The 16306-nt window shown below is 38.9% G+C and overlaps 1 protein-coding gene across 2 annotated transcripts in view; it reads right to left on the reverse strand.

Annotated features, from left to right (window-relative positions):
- Positions 1-279: 279 nt before the first annotated feature.
- Positions 280-16306, reverse strand: part of E5 (empty spiracles homeobox protein E5) — a 64358-nt gene continuing 48331 nt past the window's right edge. For both annotated transcript variants that reach the window (XM_073962030.1, XM_073962031.1), the window contains 2 exons: positions 15869-16026; positions 280-885 (listed from right to left, as the gene is read on the reverse strand). In XM_073962030.1, coding sequence (XP_073818131.1) covers positions 319-885; positions 15869-16026 — 725 coding nt within the window. In that variant the 3' untranslated portion in view covers positions 280-318. The remainder of the gene's footprint in view (positions 886-15868; positions 16027-16306) is intronic.

Genomic DNA, 16306 nt, shown 5'->3' on the forward strand with positions numbered 1-16306 from the left:
CGACAACCATTGTTATTGTTTTTTGTACACTGTTATTGTTTTTTGTACACCCGTAGGATGAGTGTGTTTAGTTGTCGGAAAGGCCGACTGACTTTTTATTATAAAAAATTTACCACCAAAATTTATCATCACGTTCTCACTGAATTCTCGCGGCTCTTGTCACCCGTACCTTTTGATAGAATTCAGTAATTTTATGGTCCTCTCAAAATTGGTTTTGAAAATAAATTTAAAAATTGATAATTTAATAAATACGATTGGCTAAATGATACTAAATTCTGATGCTGTTATTATTGCTCTTTTGTTTTAGAGAAAACACAGCTAATGTTTTGGAGGTGAATGACCCTGTTGGCTTTGTGGAGCTGGAGAAGAACCTTGTGAATTGTGTTGCTGTTGCTGTTGTTGTTGCTGGTGCTGTTGATGCAATGCCTGCTGCTGCTGTCTTTGGTGCTCACTTTGAGCATATAATTGCTGTTGTTGTTGTTGCTGTTGCTGCTGTTGATGTTGCTGCAAAAAATGTTGATGTAAAAATTGCTGATGCTGTTGACTCTGCTGCTGAAACATTTGACCGTGATGGGCAGCAAAATGACGTTGTTGCATTTCCTGAAAATGTTCACTCATCATACGTTTGCGTTCCTCCGCATCCATTAGCTCATGCTCGTGATCATCGTAGTCGTCCATATCGATAACTTCATCCTCATCTTCGTCAATGTCATCACCATCGGCCATATCAAGATCATCTTGATCTTCGAAACTTGTCTGGGAGCCGTCATTTTTACTGCCTTCATTATCACCTGATTGGCTGCCTTTTTGACTTTTGGTATCACTGTCACCCTCCTGTTGCATGCGTTTGTGTTTGGTGCGGCGATTTTGAAACCAAACTTTCACCTGCGAAGGAAGAAAAAAGAGGAGGACAAAAAGAAACCAATTAGATTTTTACACACACAGACATACATGATGGGTTGAAAATGTTGAAAAATAGCACTGTTTTATTAGAATAAAAATAGCCCCATTTCACCGCCCCTACCCCCCATAATGAAAAAGTATCTACCTTCCTCCCCACCCAAAATTTGGGGCAAAATTACTGCCATGTAACTTCTCACTTAATAATAATAATGGGAGACGTAACAATATTTAGCAGGCGTTTACTTTTATTGCCAACTGTAATTTTCTTGCAATTTATAATTTTTTCCACCCACCCCGCCAGCATATTTTGGCCTCAAGCTATTTTAGCCATCATTTATTGCAGTCCCGGCTGTCAGTTTCGTGGCATAGCACATAGCTAAGCATTATCCTTAAAGGGTGTCAGGAGTCATTTATGCCCGTTGGCTGATGGCAATTTTGCAAAACAACCCCTAATAGTCAACCAAAAAAATGAACTAAACGGAAAGGGTTGTAAAGCTTGTTTTGAATGGAATTCGGTGAAAGGGTCGTAGAGTAAATAATTCTAGCCACTTAAGCCCACTTAACGACCAGTTGACATGCAATCACTTAACGTTGGAGAAAAAATAAAGAAGTTTTTGCGACAAGGATGATTTTCATTGTATTTTTGTGTTCTACCGTTATTGAATTTTTGGCTATTTGAAGAGCACGGAGTAGCACACATGGTAGCAGATACTGCCTCTAATGACTTTCCCACCCTTTTTCGTCATTCAATAAGTACATTTTTCACAATAGAAATCTGGGTAAAGGGTTGCAAAACATGGACATTTCCCAGAGATGGCCAAACCCCAAATCAACAAAAAGGGAGTGTGAATAAGTGATTTGGGGTACTTATATTTTCGTTAAGACATACATATAGATACATACATATTTATTTTTAAATGCACTGTATTGAATTTAGGACAGTAAAGAGGAAATTATTCTATTCATCGAGAAAATTGCTGTTATTTGGGGAATGTAATTTTTTTGACATATTTAAATATGTATGTAGGTATGTAGTGTGTTTAAATACAACTAAGCACAGATTTCTTCAAAGTGCGATATAATGGGGCTACCCCTAACACGCATTTATGAAGTTACCTTACATCATAACAAACCGTCTCGGATTCAAAATCAAACCGAATTCTTAACCGAATTTATGTATTTGAAACTAAAATTTGGGTGTCGTAGGGGATGAAAGATACCAAGGAACGGTCCTGACCGGTTTTAACATGGCAAAGCCCAGGATTTATCTTGGTCCCTCTTTCATCTCAAGTGGACACTGACCTCCCCGTGGTGTCACCTGGGGAACTGCCTTTAACACCCGTTAAAGGTAGTAAGCTAAAATGTGCCGCGCGTTAACCCATAAGAACGTTAAAAACTTGGGTTTGGGCGTCGGGTTAGTAACCCTCCCCTAGAAAAAATAGCCTACTATGAAAAAACGAAAGAAAAGAAAAACAAACCCCTCTAAAGTTGACGAACCCCGCAAACGTTTTAAGGACCATGATTTGCGAATCTGCACCTGGAATGTTCGCACTCTTTATAGAGAAGGTGCAGTCTTCGCATTGGCAGACGTACTTGAAAAGTACAAGGCCGATATTACTGCCATACAGGAAATACGATGGATTGGGAAAGGCGTCACAACACCTAAAAGTGACGCACTGTACGAGTATTATAGCTTCCATGACGTAAAGCATGAGTTTGGTTGCGCATTCGTAGTTAGTCGGAGGCTAAAACATCTGGTATCAAGCTTCACCCCAGTGAATGAAAGACTTGCTGCAATTCGAATAAAAGCTAAATTCTTCAACATCAGCTTTATTTGCGCTCATGCTCCCACTGAAGAAAAGGACGAACAGACCAAAGATATATTTTACGAGCGCTTAGAAGAAATATATGACCGTTGCCCTGCCCATGACATTAAAATCATTCTAGGCGATTTTAATGCCAAAATTGGAAAGGAGAATATCTTTGGCCCAACTGTCGGGAAATTCAGTCTCCACAGTGAAACATCTGACAATGGTATGAGGCTGATAGACTTTGCAGCTTCCAAAAACTTGGTAGTTAGCAGTACCAGATTTAATCATCTCCATATTCATAAGGGCAACTGGCTGTCGCCAGATCAGAAAACAAGAAATCAAATTGATCATGTTGTGATAGATGGAAGACATTCATCGAGCGTGTTGGATGTACGATGGTTCCGAGGCGCAAACATTGATTCGGACCACTACCTTGTTGCAGCAAAGGTACGCACCCGCTTAAACGTAGCAAACAAAGTACGAACAGACACAACACGAAAGTTATACATCGGTAAGCTGCAATCACAACAGATAGCCACAGCATATTCCACTCAACTAGCCCAATTGCTTAATCAAAGCACTCCTCATCCCGATAACATTTCAGCGAAATGGCAAAGCATTGCCCACTCCATGCAAACAGCCGCAAAATCCATACTTCGATACCAGAGACCTCCACCAAGGAATCCATGGTATGATCAGGAGTGTCGTGCTGCCACCGAAGAGAAAAATGCGGCATATAGGGCAACGCGTTGCGCATGAGAGAGATACAGAGAGAAAAGGAGAGAGGAGAAAAGTCTTTTCCGCAGGAAAAAGAGAGAGATGGAAAAGCGGGAGTGTGAAAAAATCGAGATGTACAGGAACCAGAATAAAGTCCGAAAATGCTACCAAAGAGTCAAGCAACAAACTGATGGCTTTGGTACAGGCATATCCTCCTGTAGAGACCAGAAAGGTAATTTGGTAACTGATACAGATAGTGTGCTCAGGATATGGAAAAAACATTTTTCAAAACTGTTGGTATCCAATAGCAGCGAAGACGACGAAGATACCACAGATCTAATCCCAGAAGCTGGTATTGAATGTATACCCCAGTCAAGATGAGGTAAAGACAGCAATAAATCGGCTAAAGAATAATAAGGCAGCAGGAGCCGATGGCTTACCAGTCGAGCTGTTCAAAACCGGAGGCGACACGCTGATAAGATGTATTCATCAGCTAGTTAGCACCATCTGGCAGGAAGAACGAGTACCCGACGATTGGAGTATCATGTGCCCCGTCCACAAGAAATGAGATAAGACTATATGCTCTAACTATAGGGGCATAAGTCTACTCCCTATTGCCTACAAGATCGTGTCAGGGATATTGTGCGAACGACTAAAGCTTATGGTCAACGAGATAACTGCGCCATACCAATGCGGCTTTAGACCTGGACCAGATTGACCAGATATTTACCCTGCGGCAAATCCTGGAGAAGACCCAAGAGATGCAGATCGACACATACCAAATTTTTGTTGATTATAAAGCAGCCTTCTACAGCCCGCTGCGTTCAAAGGTATTTCAAGCCATGTCAGAATTTGGTATCCCCGCAAAGCTCATTCGGCTTTGTAAAATGACTTTAACTGACACGAGATCCTCGGTTAAAATAGGAAGAACCTTTCCGAAGAGTTTTGTACCAAATGAGGTTTCAGGCAAGGAGACAGCCTTTCGTGTGATCTTTTCAACATCCTGCTGGAAAAGGTTATACGAGAGGTAAACGTCAAAAAGTGGCACAATCTACACCAATAGCCACATGTTACTTGCTTATGCTGATGATATAGGCATCATGGGACGAATGCTTGCTCCGGACTCTCCCGGTCCGTGCCTGGACGGAAGAAAATCTAGGACCAATTTATATGTGCCCCGTTTGGCACATCCGCATCCACCACACTTAAACTACGGTGAGATGCAATAGATGTCGGTAGTGTGTGCATTCAGGTGTTGTTTTGAACTCGTCCATGCGAAGGACTACGACAGGGACTATGTTGCTGCATGCAGCTTAAATACAGCCCCCGGTGTGTTGTCGTCATCAGTATAAGCAACTCCAACACATTCCCTCCAACAGCAGCCGCACGCGTCGTACTTAACACCAGCCGTTGTTATTCCAATCGTTGAAAATTCATCCTTTTTCAATTTAATTACAACGGAATCCGAGGTAAGATTATGGAAATAGTGGATTGCATGAGTCGGTACAATATTATGGTCGCGGCGTTGCGGTACTTACTGAGGAAGGTCATAACCGTCTGATCTTGGGGGACTTTAATGCTCTTGCATTCGGTCCTCGGAAACGACCAGGGGGCTTTAATGCTGGATGAGCAGATTCTTTGCTCTGCGTTTTGCAAGGCCAATGAGGACGGTCCTACCAGAATTAGCTGAGCGCTTCACAGTTCGCCAGACAGAGCCATCGTGTCACCTAGTCTGACAAATGATGTCACCTGGCAACAAGTTGTTTCTCTTGGATAAGACCATCTCCCTATAATTGTCTCCATCAGTAGACCGCCAGATTTCCGAGAGTTTCAGAGGGTTCACGCATCAACGCTTCAGATTAAGGACGTCCTGAGACATCATCATTGCTGCAGCCGCTCGCCATACACCTGTTGGTTGAATATCCGAAGTGCGACCAAACTTCTCAACAGAGCCGACGGGATAAGCAAATGAGCGTGATGATCTTCGGATAAGTTGCAATATGCGAGTCGAAATAAGTGAACTGTGGGCAACCGAATATGAGCTAAAACTACTCTGATTTGTCATGGCAGTTTCTCGGCTGCGATAGATTGGGAATGCATTCGTGTGAATGATATTTAAACCAGCTTGATAGGCTCGTTAATCTAGGGGCTCTCTCCTATAACCTCTCTTTCTAGATCCCTCCTGACAGGGTGATTAGGATGGCTCTCACGGTAACACCCGAGCAAGTACTGCAAGGAATGCGTATCATTATGTTGCTGTACTGGAATAATCTTTTTCTCCGCATGTAGATGGTCCTTTAAAAGCATGAGGAGGCATCTTGTTGCAGTTCTCAGGTCGGCATTCTGAGAGGTTTGCATATTTTTCCATCGCGTTGCACTTATATTCGAGGACCGCACTGCCACATACGACTGGCGTCCACACATATAATAATTATCCAACGTTTCAAATTTGGCCGGAGGCTAATCTGCACCATGTCTTCAAACAGCGTGGAGTATCAAAAGTTTTTGATGTGCTCTGTTTGAGTCCTCGACTAATATGTGTCGAGGTGCCAGCATATGGCATGATCGGTATGATATCAATGCCGTATGGAGGGGGTTGAATACAGAAGAGGTAGTGGCTTAACTGTTGTCCACAATTCACTTATTCCCGTTCAATGTTGCAACTCCTCAGATGATTCAACCACTTTTTCCGCTTATGCTCACCGACCAAACTATTAACTTTCAGCGTCAGCTCCCTGAGTCTGGGGTCATTGGGGTTGGTACGGCGAAGTTCAGCAAGCTCATTTGCTAATCCCATCCCCTCGTCTGGGAAATTTAGTCTCATTTTGTGTATTCGACCAGCAGGTAAAGGGCGATGATGATGTCTCGGAATTTTCTTTCTGCCACCTGAAAATCAGAAGGGTTGGGCAGATTGATGATTATTGATGAAAGTGCGGCGTTCAGAGGTGATGAAGTCGCATGGTCTGCTGATGGAGACAATTTTGAGGAGATAGTCTGACGCTACAGAAACGACGGGTTGCAGATGACGTCATTTGTGAGAGTAGGTCGCTCGACGGTTATATCTGGCAAACTGTGGCACTCTTCGCTAATTCTGGTAGGGGCATTCTCATGGCTATACCCCTCCGGTTATTGCCGAGGATCGAATGCCACACTTCACGATGGGCATTAAATTCCCTCAAGACCAATTGGTTATGACCTTCCAAAAGTGGGTTAATGTTGGGCTTATAACCTAGAGTACAGCTATTACGGGTCGTAGATCCAGGCACAAGCGAGATATGTCTGCCTTGAAAGACTGGTGCAACAGAAAAACGTATCCCCCACCTCCACTTCTGGTGCGATCCTTCATCAGTACGTTGTAACCGTCACAACGCTGTAAGCTGCAGTTGTTGTTGTGTCTGGTTTCTTGAACCGCAACGACCATGATATTCTTCCGACTCATGAAATCCACTATTTCCTCGATTCTACCGCGGAGCTATTGCATTTTAATTGCATAAAGGATGCATTTTCAGGGATTGGAATAACATCGACTGGCGTTAAGTGTTACTTGTGTGGCGGGAGTAGCGTACTCTGATGACGACGACGACTCACTGGGGCCTTTGCTTACACAGAATGCAGCAAAATAGTCATTGTCTTAGTTTCTTGCATGGATCGGTCCAGAACAACCCCTCACCAAAGTTTGAGTGTGGTGGATGCGGATGTGACAAACTGAGCACATATATATTGGTCCTGGATTTTCCTCCGTCACGGACAAAAAGAATCCGGAGCAGACGTTCCGGGATATGCCGCTCCTAACACACGATACAAATACAACCAATGTGTAAACTGAAGTGACAGACGCTGCCCGGAACACGGGTGTTGTATGGTTTCGGTTCAATCCGGTGCGTAAGAATCCTCCGCCGTGGTATTGTTGGTGAAGAAGTTTTGTAACCACGAGGCCGTTGGGTCAAGAAATGTAGCTAAACTCCCCAAAACACCAAAACAGGGAGGTACCTTTATATAGGGGCTATACCTAAAGTTGGACGTACTATGTTGTTAAATGTCAAACTACAGATCGCTCGGTCCGTTATATAAGGGCTATACCATAACATGGGCCTATGTTGACAATTTTTGGCGGAGAAGTTTTGTGAAGACTGGAAACCTCAAATGTCAAATTTCGCTACTCCGTCAAAAAATTGCAGCATAAATCCTCAAAATACAGAAAATTGGGATGTACGGTTATATGGGGACTATACCAAAACATGGACCTATGTTGAAAATTTTGGTGAAGAATTTTTGTGACCAGTGGGAAACTCAAATGTCAAATTACGCTAGTCCGGACAAATTGCAGCTAAAATCCCCAAAATACCTAAAATACGGGGGTACCGTTATATGGGGGCTATACCAAAACATGGACCTATGTGAACAATTTTTGGTGGAGAAAGTTTGTGACCGATGTTAACATCAAATGTCTAATTGTGAATAGTTTGGTCAACAAATTTAGCTAAACTCCTCAAAACACCTAAAATCGGGAGGTACCGTTATATCGGGGTTATTCCAAAACATGGGCCTATGTTGACAATCTTTAGTGGAGAAGTTTTGTGACGATTGTTAACATCAAATGTCGAACTGCAACTAGTTCGGTTAAAAATTGTAGCTAAAATCATCAAAAAAAAAAAAAAAAACTGAAATCTGGAGGTACCATTAAATGGGGCCTATACAAAACCATGAATCATTGGTGACAATTTTTGATGAAGAAGTTTTGTGGCCACGACTTCGACTTTTAGACTTTTCAAACCATAAAGTCGACTAATCGATTAGCATTAATTTCTCTATGTAGGAGTACAAAATCTGTGGAGGACACGGGTGTCCGCATATTGATACATTTTGTCGTCTTGCACTGTCTGTTTCCAACTCCCATTCTATGTCATAAATAGCTTCTGTTGGCGAAAAGTCATTCCACCAACTAATAACATTCAACAACTAACAGCATTTCAATAATTTCATAATATTATTATTTATTTTTTAATAATATTTAATTTATTTTTAATTTGTTATTGCCTTTGAGCCACTGTGTGCCAAGCATAATATTTCACTGTATAATAACAGTTAAATAATATTTCTCAAATGTTAATTACTATTCAATTAACATTTGAGAGAATGATCCTAAATGTAAAAAATATCTCTTTATTTGCATACTCATTACATTCCAATAGTACTCGTTTACATAGTGAGTGCAGCCACAACCACTGCTTAAGCCTTGCTTAAGGTGTTTGTTGTTGCCTACGGCTGATCTCATTCTGCCTGCACTCAGCCACCTACAGTTGTACCTGTTTGCACACGACAATGTTTGCTTGAAAACATTAAAATAAGTGTTGGTTGTGCGTGCAGGCTTCACTGTAGGTTGGCTCAGTTGTTATAAATGGAATTTATGGAATGAGTATGCAATAATTGTTGGAAGTATTAAGAGGTTCATGTAAAATAAACTCTCAATACTCTTTCAATTACATTTGGATCGTCAACAGAATCGCTACTAGCTAAGTATACAAAACCCATAAATTGTGAATTTTGTTTGTGCTTTATATGAATGCAAGTACATTTGAATAGTGCTTGATACATACGCCGCTTTTCTTTAATAAAATTATTGAAATATTTTCGATAGAAAATACAATATTTTTTTCTTTTTTTTTAATATTTGAAAACTTTTACGTACACCAATTTGGTGCCGAAACCCGGGAATCTTTTCTCGTGAAATTATTTGAACAAATTTTTTGTGAACAAAGTTTCCTCTGGAAAACGTGATTTTTCATTGCGTAATTATCAAGTGAAATTGTGGTTGGAAAATTATTTATTGCAAAGCTTGTGAAATATGTGTTCCCTCGACCAAATTATCCAATTGCAACGTGATGCTTTGTCCATTTTAGTGAAACATCAAACTCGGTTTTGTGCCAAGAATATTTCTGAAATAACTCCTGGTTATTTGCAAACACTTGGACAAAGAGTTGATGACATATTTTCCAATTTTGAAGGACAACACAGTGAGATATTACAGAAAGTGAATGAGGAAGGAATAGCTCCAAATGACGTTCCATATTTAAGTGAAGATTTTTACTTCGAGTTTTCTGAAGTTTATTTCGTTTTTAAGGGCAAAATAATGGATGCATTGTCACAGCATTCTGTGCAATATTCCCCCTTGTCTAGTACATTTGTAGCTCATAACAATGGTCGTGCGGATACCACAATTGGAGTTGATACCAAACTCCCAAAAATATCTCTTCCAACCTTCACTGGCGATTACATGGAATGGATACCTTTTCGGGACATTTATGTTTCGCTAGTTCATAGCAATGAATCTTTAAACAAAATCCAAAAATTTTACTATTTAAAGGGAACACTTGCTGGCGAAGCCGCAAACTTAATCAAAACGATTTCAGCTACAGAAGCTAATTATGATTCCGCATGGAAAACCCTGGAATCCAGATACCACAATAAAAGAATGATTGTTGGTCATCTAATTAGTAAATTATTTGGTATTGAAAAATCTAATGGTGGATTTCAGTCAATAAAAACCTTACTTGACTCCACTAAAGAATGTTTGGCGTCTCTTCAGAATTTGGACATTGATACTGGTAGTTGGGATCCTATCTTGATTCATGTAGTGGCGCAAAAGTTAGATATACAGACGAGAAAGGATTGGGAACATTCTTTAAAGTCTTCTACTGAAATTCCTACTCGTGCTGAAATGTTTGATTTTCTAGAGAGAACATTTAGAACTCTAGAATCAATTAATGGTGACTATCCTTCCGTCAGTAAATATAATTCTACCAAACCTAATAAATATGGTTCACAAACCAAGAAAACGTTTGTCCATACAGGTAAATTTGCCAAACCTAATTCAAAATGTGTCTATTGTGACAAACCTCATTCTTTATCAAAATGTTACAAGTTCTTAGCATTGTCATTACATGACAAAAAACATTTATTATCTGAAAAGAAAGCTTGTACAAATTGTCTTGCCATTGGTCACAGTGCTGACCATTGCTCATCTCCTTTTCGTTGCATTATATGCAAACAATTACACCACACGGTTCTTCATACGGACGGACGTTCAGAACAGGTGCACAATAACAATTCACAATCCACTTCAGGATCAAATCAAATGACTTCTCACAATGCTAGTTCTTTTACATCAGTGTTACTTTATACCATACGCTTATATGTTCGCACACAATCAGGTTTCTATCCTTTGAGAGCGCTTTTAGATCCAGGTTCCCAGGGAACTTTAATTACTGAATCTGTTGTGCAACTTCTTGGGCTTCAAAAGCATAAATCACACTGCAATATCATAGGCATTGGAGATGGTTATAGAAATTTATCCAAATATTCAACAAACATTGATCTTTTCTCACGATCCAAAAACTTTGTCGTTTCTTGTCAAGCTTTAGTACTGTCCAATCTTTCAGCTTACACCCCACAACCATCTACGAAACATGTAGCAATGCCTGAATTATCAGCTGATGATATGGCAGACCCTCTTTTCTTTCAATCTGATAAGATTGACCTTATACTTGGTTCCGACATTTGCTCGAAAATTCAAATTCCAAGTCAATCTTTTGTTTATAACAACTTGTTTTTCCAAAACACATATTTTGGTTGGGTATTTTCTGGTCCTACGACCCCCAATATGAACAAAAGAATTCACGTACATACTTCCAATTTAGAAACAATTCTACGCTCATTTTGGGAGCAAGAAGAGATTTTACCAGAAAGAGAAATCACCGATGAGGAATCAAAGGTTGAGTCTTTCTTTAAAGCTACTACAAAACATTCAGAATCAGGACGATATATAGTACAGCTTCCATTTAAATCGTTAATTCAAGATCAAATTCTTCCAGAACTTGATAATAATATAGTCAATGCTGTCAAACGTCTTAGACATCTCGAAATTTCATTTTCAAAACGACCTGATTTTGCTGAAATTTATAAAACCTTCATGAAAGACTATGAAAATTTGGGCCATATGTCGAAAATCGGCGTATATCCAGAATATGTTCGAAATCATTCATATTTCTTACCACATCATGGGGTTTTCAAACACGATAGCACAACGACGAAGTTAAGAGTAGTTTTTGATGGTAGTAGTCATATGAAAAATAAGTCCTCTTTGAATGAAATTTTATGTTCTGGCCCTGCTTTGCAAAATGAGCTTCCAGTTGTTATGTCTCGATGGAGAAGACATAAATATGCTTTTAGTGCCGACATAGAAAAAATGTTTCGGCAGATTGATGTTGACCCAAAACACCGTAAATTTCAACAGATCTTGTGGCGATATAATGATCATGATGAAATATCTATTTATGAGTTAAATACAGTTACCTATGGTACCACCTCAGCTCCATATCTCGCCTTACGAGTGATCCATCAACTGGCCCATGATTTCAAATCTGATTATCCTCTAGCTTCTAATGTTTTATTGACAGATTCATATGTAGATGACGTTTTATCTGGCTCAGATACTTTAGATGAAGCTATATTGTTGTACCAAAATCTATCCACTCTACTTAAGAAAGGAGGCTGCAATCTGCGAAAGTGGATATCAAATTCCACAGATATTTTGAATGTTATTCCCCAAGAAGATAGAGACCCCTCACTTACATTAGATTTCAATAGTGGAAAAACAGTAAAGACTTTAGGAATCCAGTGGAATACGGTAGACGATTGTTTCACATTTAAAATTAATCTGTCTGAAAGTAACAAAATTACAAAAAGGTCAATTCTTTCTGAATCTGCAAGTTTATATGATCCTCTGGGATGGCTAACCCCATCAACAGTCATGGCAAAATCCTTATTTAAAAGTCTATGGGAAAATGGTCTTGATTGGGATACTGAAGTACCCAATTTCATCAAATCTAAGTGGCTGAAATATCGCCAATCTTTGCCCAATCTTTCCTCCATCAAAATTCCAAGATGGTTACATTCTTCGACTAATTCTAAGCTAAAACTGCATTGCTTTTGTGATGCTTCAACAGCAGCATATGCCGCTGTTGTATATTCTAGAGTTGAATTAGCTGAGGGTGTTTTTATTAATCTTTTACAAGCCAAGTCAAAAGTATCACCAATTAAAACCATAACCATTCCTAGGTTGGAGTTATGTGCTGCAACACTTCTGGTGAAATTGACTCAGCAGGTTAAAAAATCTTTAAATAACGCACAAATTGAAGGTATTTGTTATTGGAGCGATAGCTCTACAGTTTTAAGTTGGATTCAAAAGTCCCCAGACCATTGGAATGTCTATGTCGCAAATAGGGTTTCTGAAATACAACGCCTTAGTAACCCTCTGGATTGGAGATATGTTCCTACCGGCTTAAATCCGGCAGATTGTGCTTCCAGAGGCATCTTTCCTCATGACTTAGTTGAAAAAAGTACTTGGTGGCAAGGGCCAGAATTTCTTTACCAATCGCCTGGAAATTGGCCAAACAATTTATCAAGCTTGTCAACATCAGAAGAACAAAGAAAATCTAAGGTTTCAGTTAATGTTTCCACTGCAAAAGAATACCCTTTAATATTGACTAAATTTTCAGGGCTACAAGTCGTGCTAAGATTTTCTGCCCATTTGATAAGGTACATTAAAAATCGCAAAAATCCTGATAAACACCAAACTGGTCCTCTTTTACAATCAGAAATTCGAAACTCTTTAATGAATTATGTCAAGTTAACTCAAAGTATAGATTTCCCAGAAGAAATCATAACTCTTTCTCAAAACAGAATACTTAAGAATTGCCATATTTTAAAATTGATGCCATTTTTGGATGATAATGGTATTCTAAGGGTTGGCGGTCGTATACATAATTCAGATTTCCCTTATGAATTTAAACATCCTGTCTTATTAGCTAAATCCAATCCATTATCAAAATTGATTGTGTTAGATGCCCATGAGAAAACCCTTCATGGTGGAATAACTCTGACTATGGCGTATGTTAATCGAAAGTTTTGGATTATTTCAGGTAACCAATTAGCAAAATCCTTAATTCAGAGTTGTTTCAGATGCTTTAAATATGCAGCTAAGACGTCACAGCAAATAATGGGTAATTTGCCGAATGTGAGATTGAGCATTACAAGACCATTTAAACACAGCGGAGTGGACTACGCTGGTCCTATTACCATAAAGGCATCTACACTAAGATCTGCATCAACCACAAAGGGCTACATATGTTTATTTGTATGTATGGTAACTAAGGCCATACATTTGGAAGCGGTAACCGATCTTACGACCAATGCCTTTCTTTCGGCTTTTCGTCGTTTTACATCCCGAAGAGGCTCTTGCACAGATTTATATTCCGATTGCGGAACAAATTTTGTTGGAGCGTCAAAGGAATTACAAGTCCTATACCATAAAGCCAAACAATCACTGCCAGAAGACTTAGTTAATTCGCTTAGTTTGATTGGGACCGACTGGCATTTCATTCCTCCAGCTTCTCCAAATTTTGGTGGCCTCTGGGAGGCAGGAGTCAAGTCCACAAAATACCATCTCAAGCGGATAATGAATGATCGGGTTTTAACCTTTGAAGAATTGGCTACTTTGTTGTGCCAGATCGAAAGTTGCCTAAATTCAAGACCTTTGGCCCCATTATCAACGGATCCTTCCAATTGTGATGCCATTACTCCAGCACATTTCCTTATTGGAGAGCCTACTACGTGCATTCAAGAAGAATCCTTACTGGATAGCAATTTAAATCACCTCACAAGATGGAAATGTGTGGAGAAAATGAAACAGCATTTCTGGAAAAGGTGGCGTAATGAATATTTGAATCGTTTACAGTCGAGACCAAAATGGCTAAAACCCTCTACTATGCCTCAAGTTGGCGATTTGGTACTCATAGCGGACGAGAGATGTGGTCCAGGCCAGTGGTTGTAAGGTAGAATTCATGAAACACATCCTGGTGCAGACGGACTTATTCGGGTTGTATCAGTTCTGACTAAAAATAAAATCATTAAAAGACCCATAACTAAAATTTGTCTTCTTCCAGGAAATCAAGATTCAGGTGCCGCAGAAAGATCGGATTCCAAACAATAAATCTTCATCTCTTGCTTCTCACCGTCATCATCGTTTGGTTTTCACCATCTTCATTTCATGGTTTTCATCATCCTCATCATTTGGTTATCATCATCACTCGTTTTCATAATCATCCTCATCATAATCTCTTGGTTGTCATCATCATTCCTACATATTATGGATTTCATCTACAACATATTTTTAACATCTACATGCAGTACACTATACCCTGCCATCTATACATGCAGTTGGGATGGAGCCTATGTTCCAGGGCTGTGAGTCGGAGCACAGCTGAGTTCTAAACTCAACTAAAATACTCCCAACGATAGGCCGTCCTTCACAATATCTGCCAATAATATGCATTCTTTGGTGGGGGAGAATGTTGGCGAAAAGTCATTCCACCAACTAATAACATTCAACAACTAACAGCATTTCAATAATTTCATAATATTATTATTTATTTTTTAATAATATTTAATTTATTTTTAATTTGTTATTGCCTTTGAGCCACTGTGTGCCAAGCATAATATTTCACTGTATAATAACAGTTAAATAATATTTCTCAAATGTTAATTACTATTCAATTAACATTTGAGAGAATGATCCTAAATGTAAAAAATATCTCTTTATTTGCATACTCATTACATTCCAATAGTACTCGTTTACATAGTGAGTGCAGCCACAACCACTGCTTAAGCCTTGCTTAAGGTGTTTGTTGTTGCCTACGGCTGATCTCATTCTGCCTGCACTCAGCCACCTACAGTTGTACCTGTTTGCACACGACAATGTTTGCTTGAAAACATTAAAATAAGTGTTGGTTGTGCGTGCAGGCTTCACTGTAGGTTGGCTCAGTTGTTATAAATGGAATTTATGGAATGAGTATGCAATAATTGTTGGAAGTATTAAGAGGTTCATGTAAAATAAACTCTCAATACTCTTTCAATTACATTTGGATCGTCAACAGAATCGCTACTAGCTAAGTATACAAAACCCATAAATTGTGAATTTTGTTTGTGCTTTATATGAATGCAAGTACATTTGAATAGTGCTTGATACATACGCCGCTTTTCTTTAATAAAATTATTGAAATATTTTCGATAGAAAATACAATATTTTTTTCTTTTTTTTTAATATTTGAAAACTTTTACGTACAGCTTCCTTATTGTGAGGTATATAACAAGTTCGGCTTGGCCCAACTAAACATCATTTTTACTTGTTAAACGATATTTCAATAATTAACCCCAATTTTCGTATTAGCGAACAATCAAAAAAGCCTTCTAACATTTTATCCGCATTACTTGTCATGTTTATGTCAGATTTAACCATCGATGATAGCTTTAAATTTCCTCCTCATCAAATTAGTTTCGTTAAGTTGTTTTTGTTTTTTTTTTGTTGCGCCTTTGCTTACCTGAGTTTCAGTCAGACTTAAGTTTTGAGCCAATTGTTTACGTTCAGCTCCCACAACATAGTGATTCTCTTCGAAAGCGTGTTCCAGCTTAAGCAGTTGTGTGGGTGAAAATGCGGTGCGCACACGTTTTGGTTTGCGAAATGGTTGTAGCAGGAAACCTGAAAGTAAAGGGAACAAATAAAAGTCAATTTAAATGTATTTATTTTTAATAATAATATTAATAAAAAATAATTAATAATATTACTAACACTAATTTTTCAAAATTATTATTAAAATTAATTAGATTTAATTTCTCAAAGGTAATGTATTCCTAAACCTGTTGTGCGGGACCCCCCTTGGTCTTACTTTTATTATTCATGTTCATTTTTGTACAATATTGATGTGATGTGTATACCTGTATGTATGTTCTCAATTCCCCAGTTTTGTTGGTGCTTCTTT

The sequence above is a fragment of the Musca autumnalis genome, unplaced genomic scaffold (genome assembly GCF_047663935.1).
Source record: "Musca autumnalis isolate F117 unplaced genomic scaffold, ASM4766393v1 scaffold_1, whole genome shotgun sequence".
Classification (NCBI taxonomy): Eukaryota; Metazoa; Arthropoda; class Insecta; order Diptera; family Muscidae; genus Musca; species Musca autumnalis.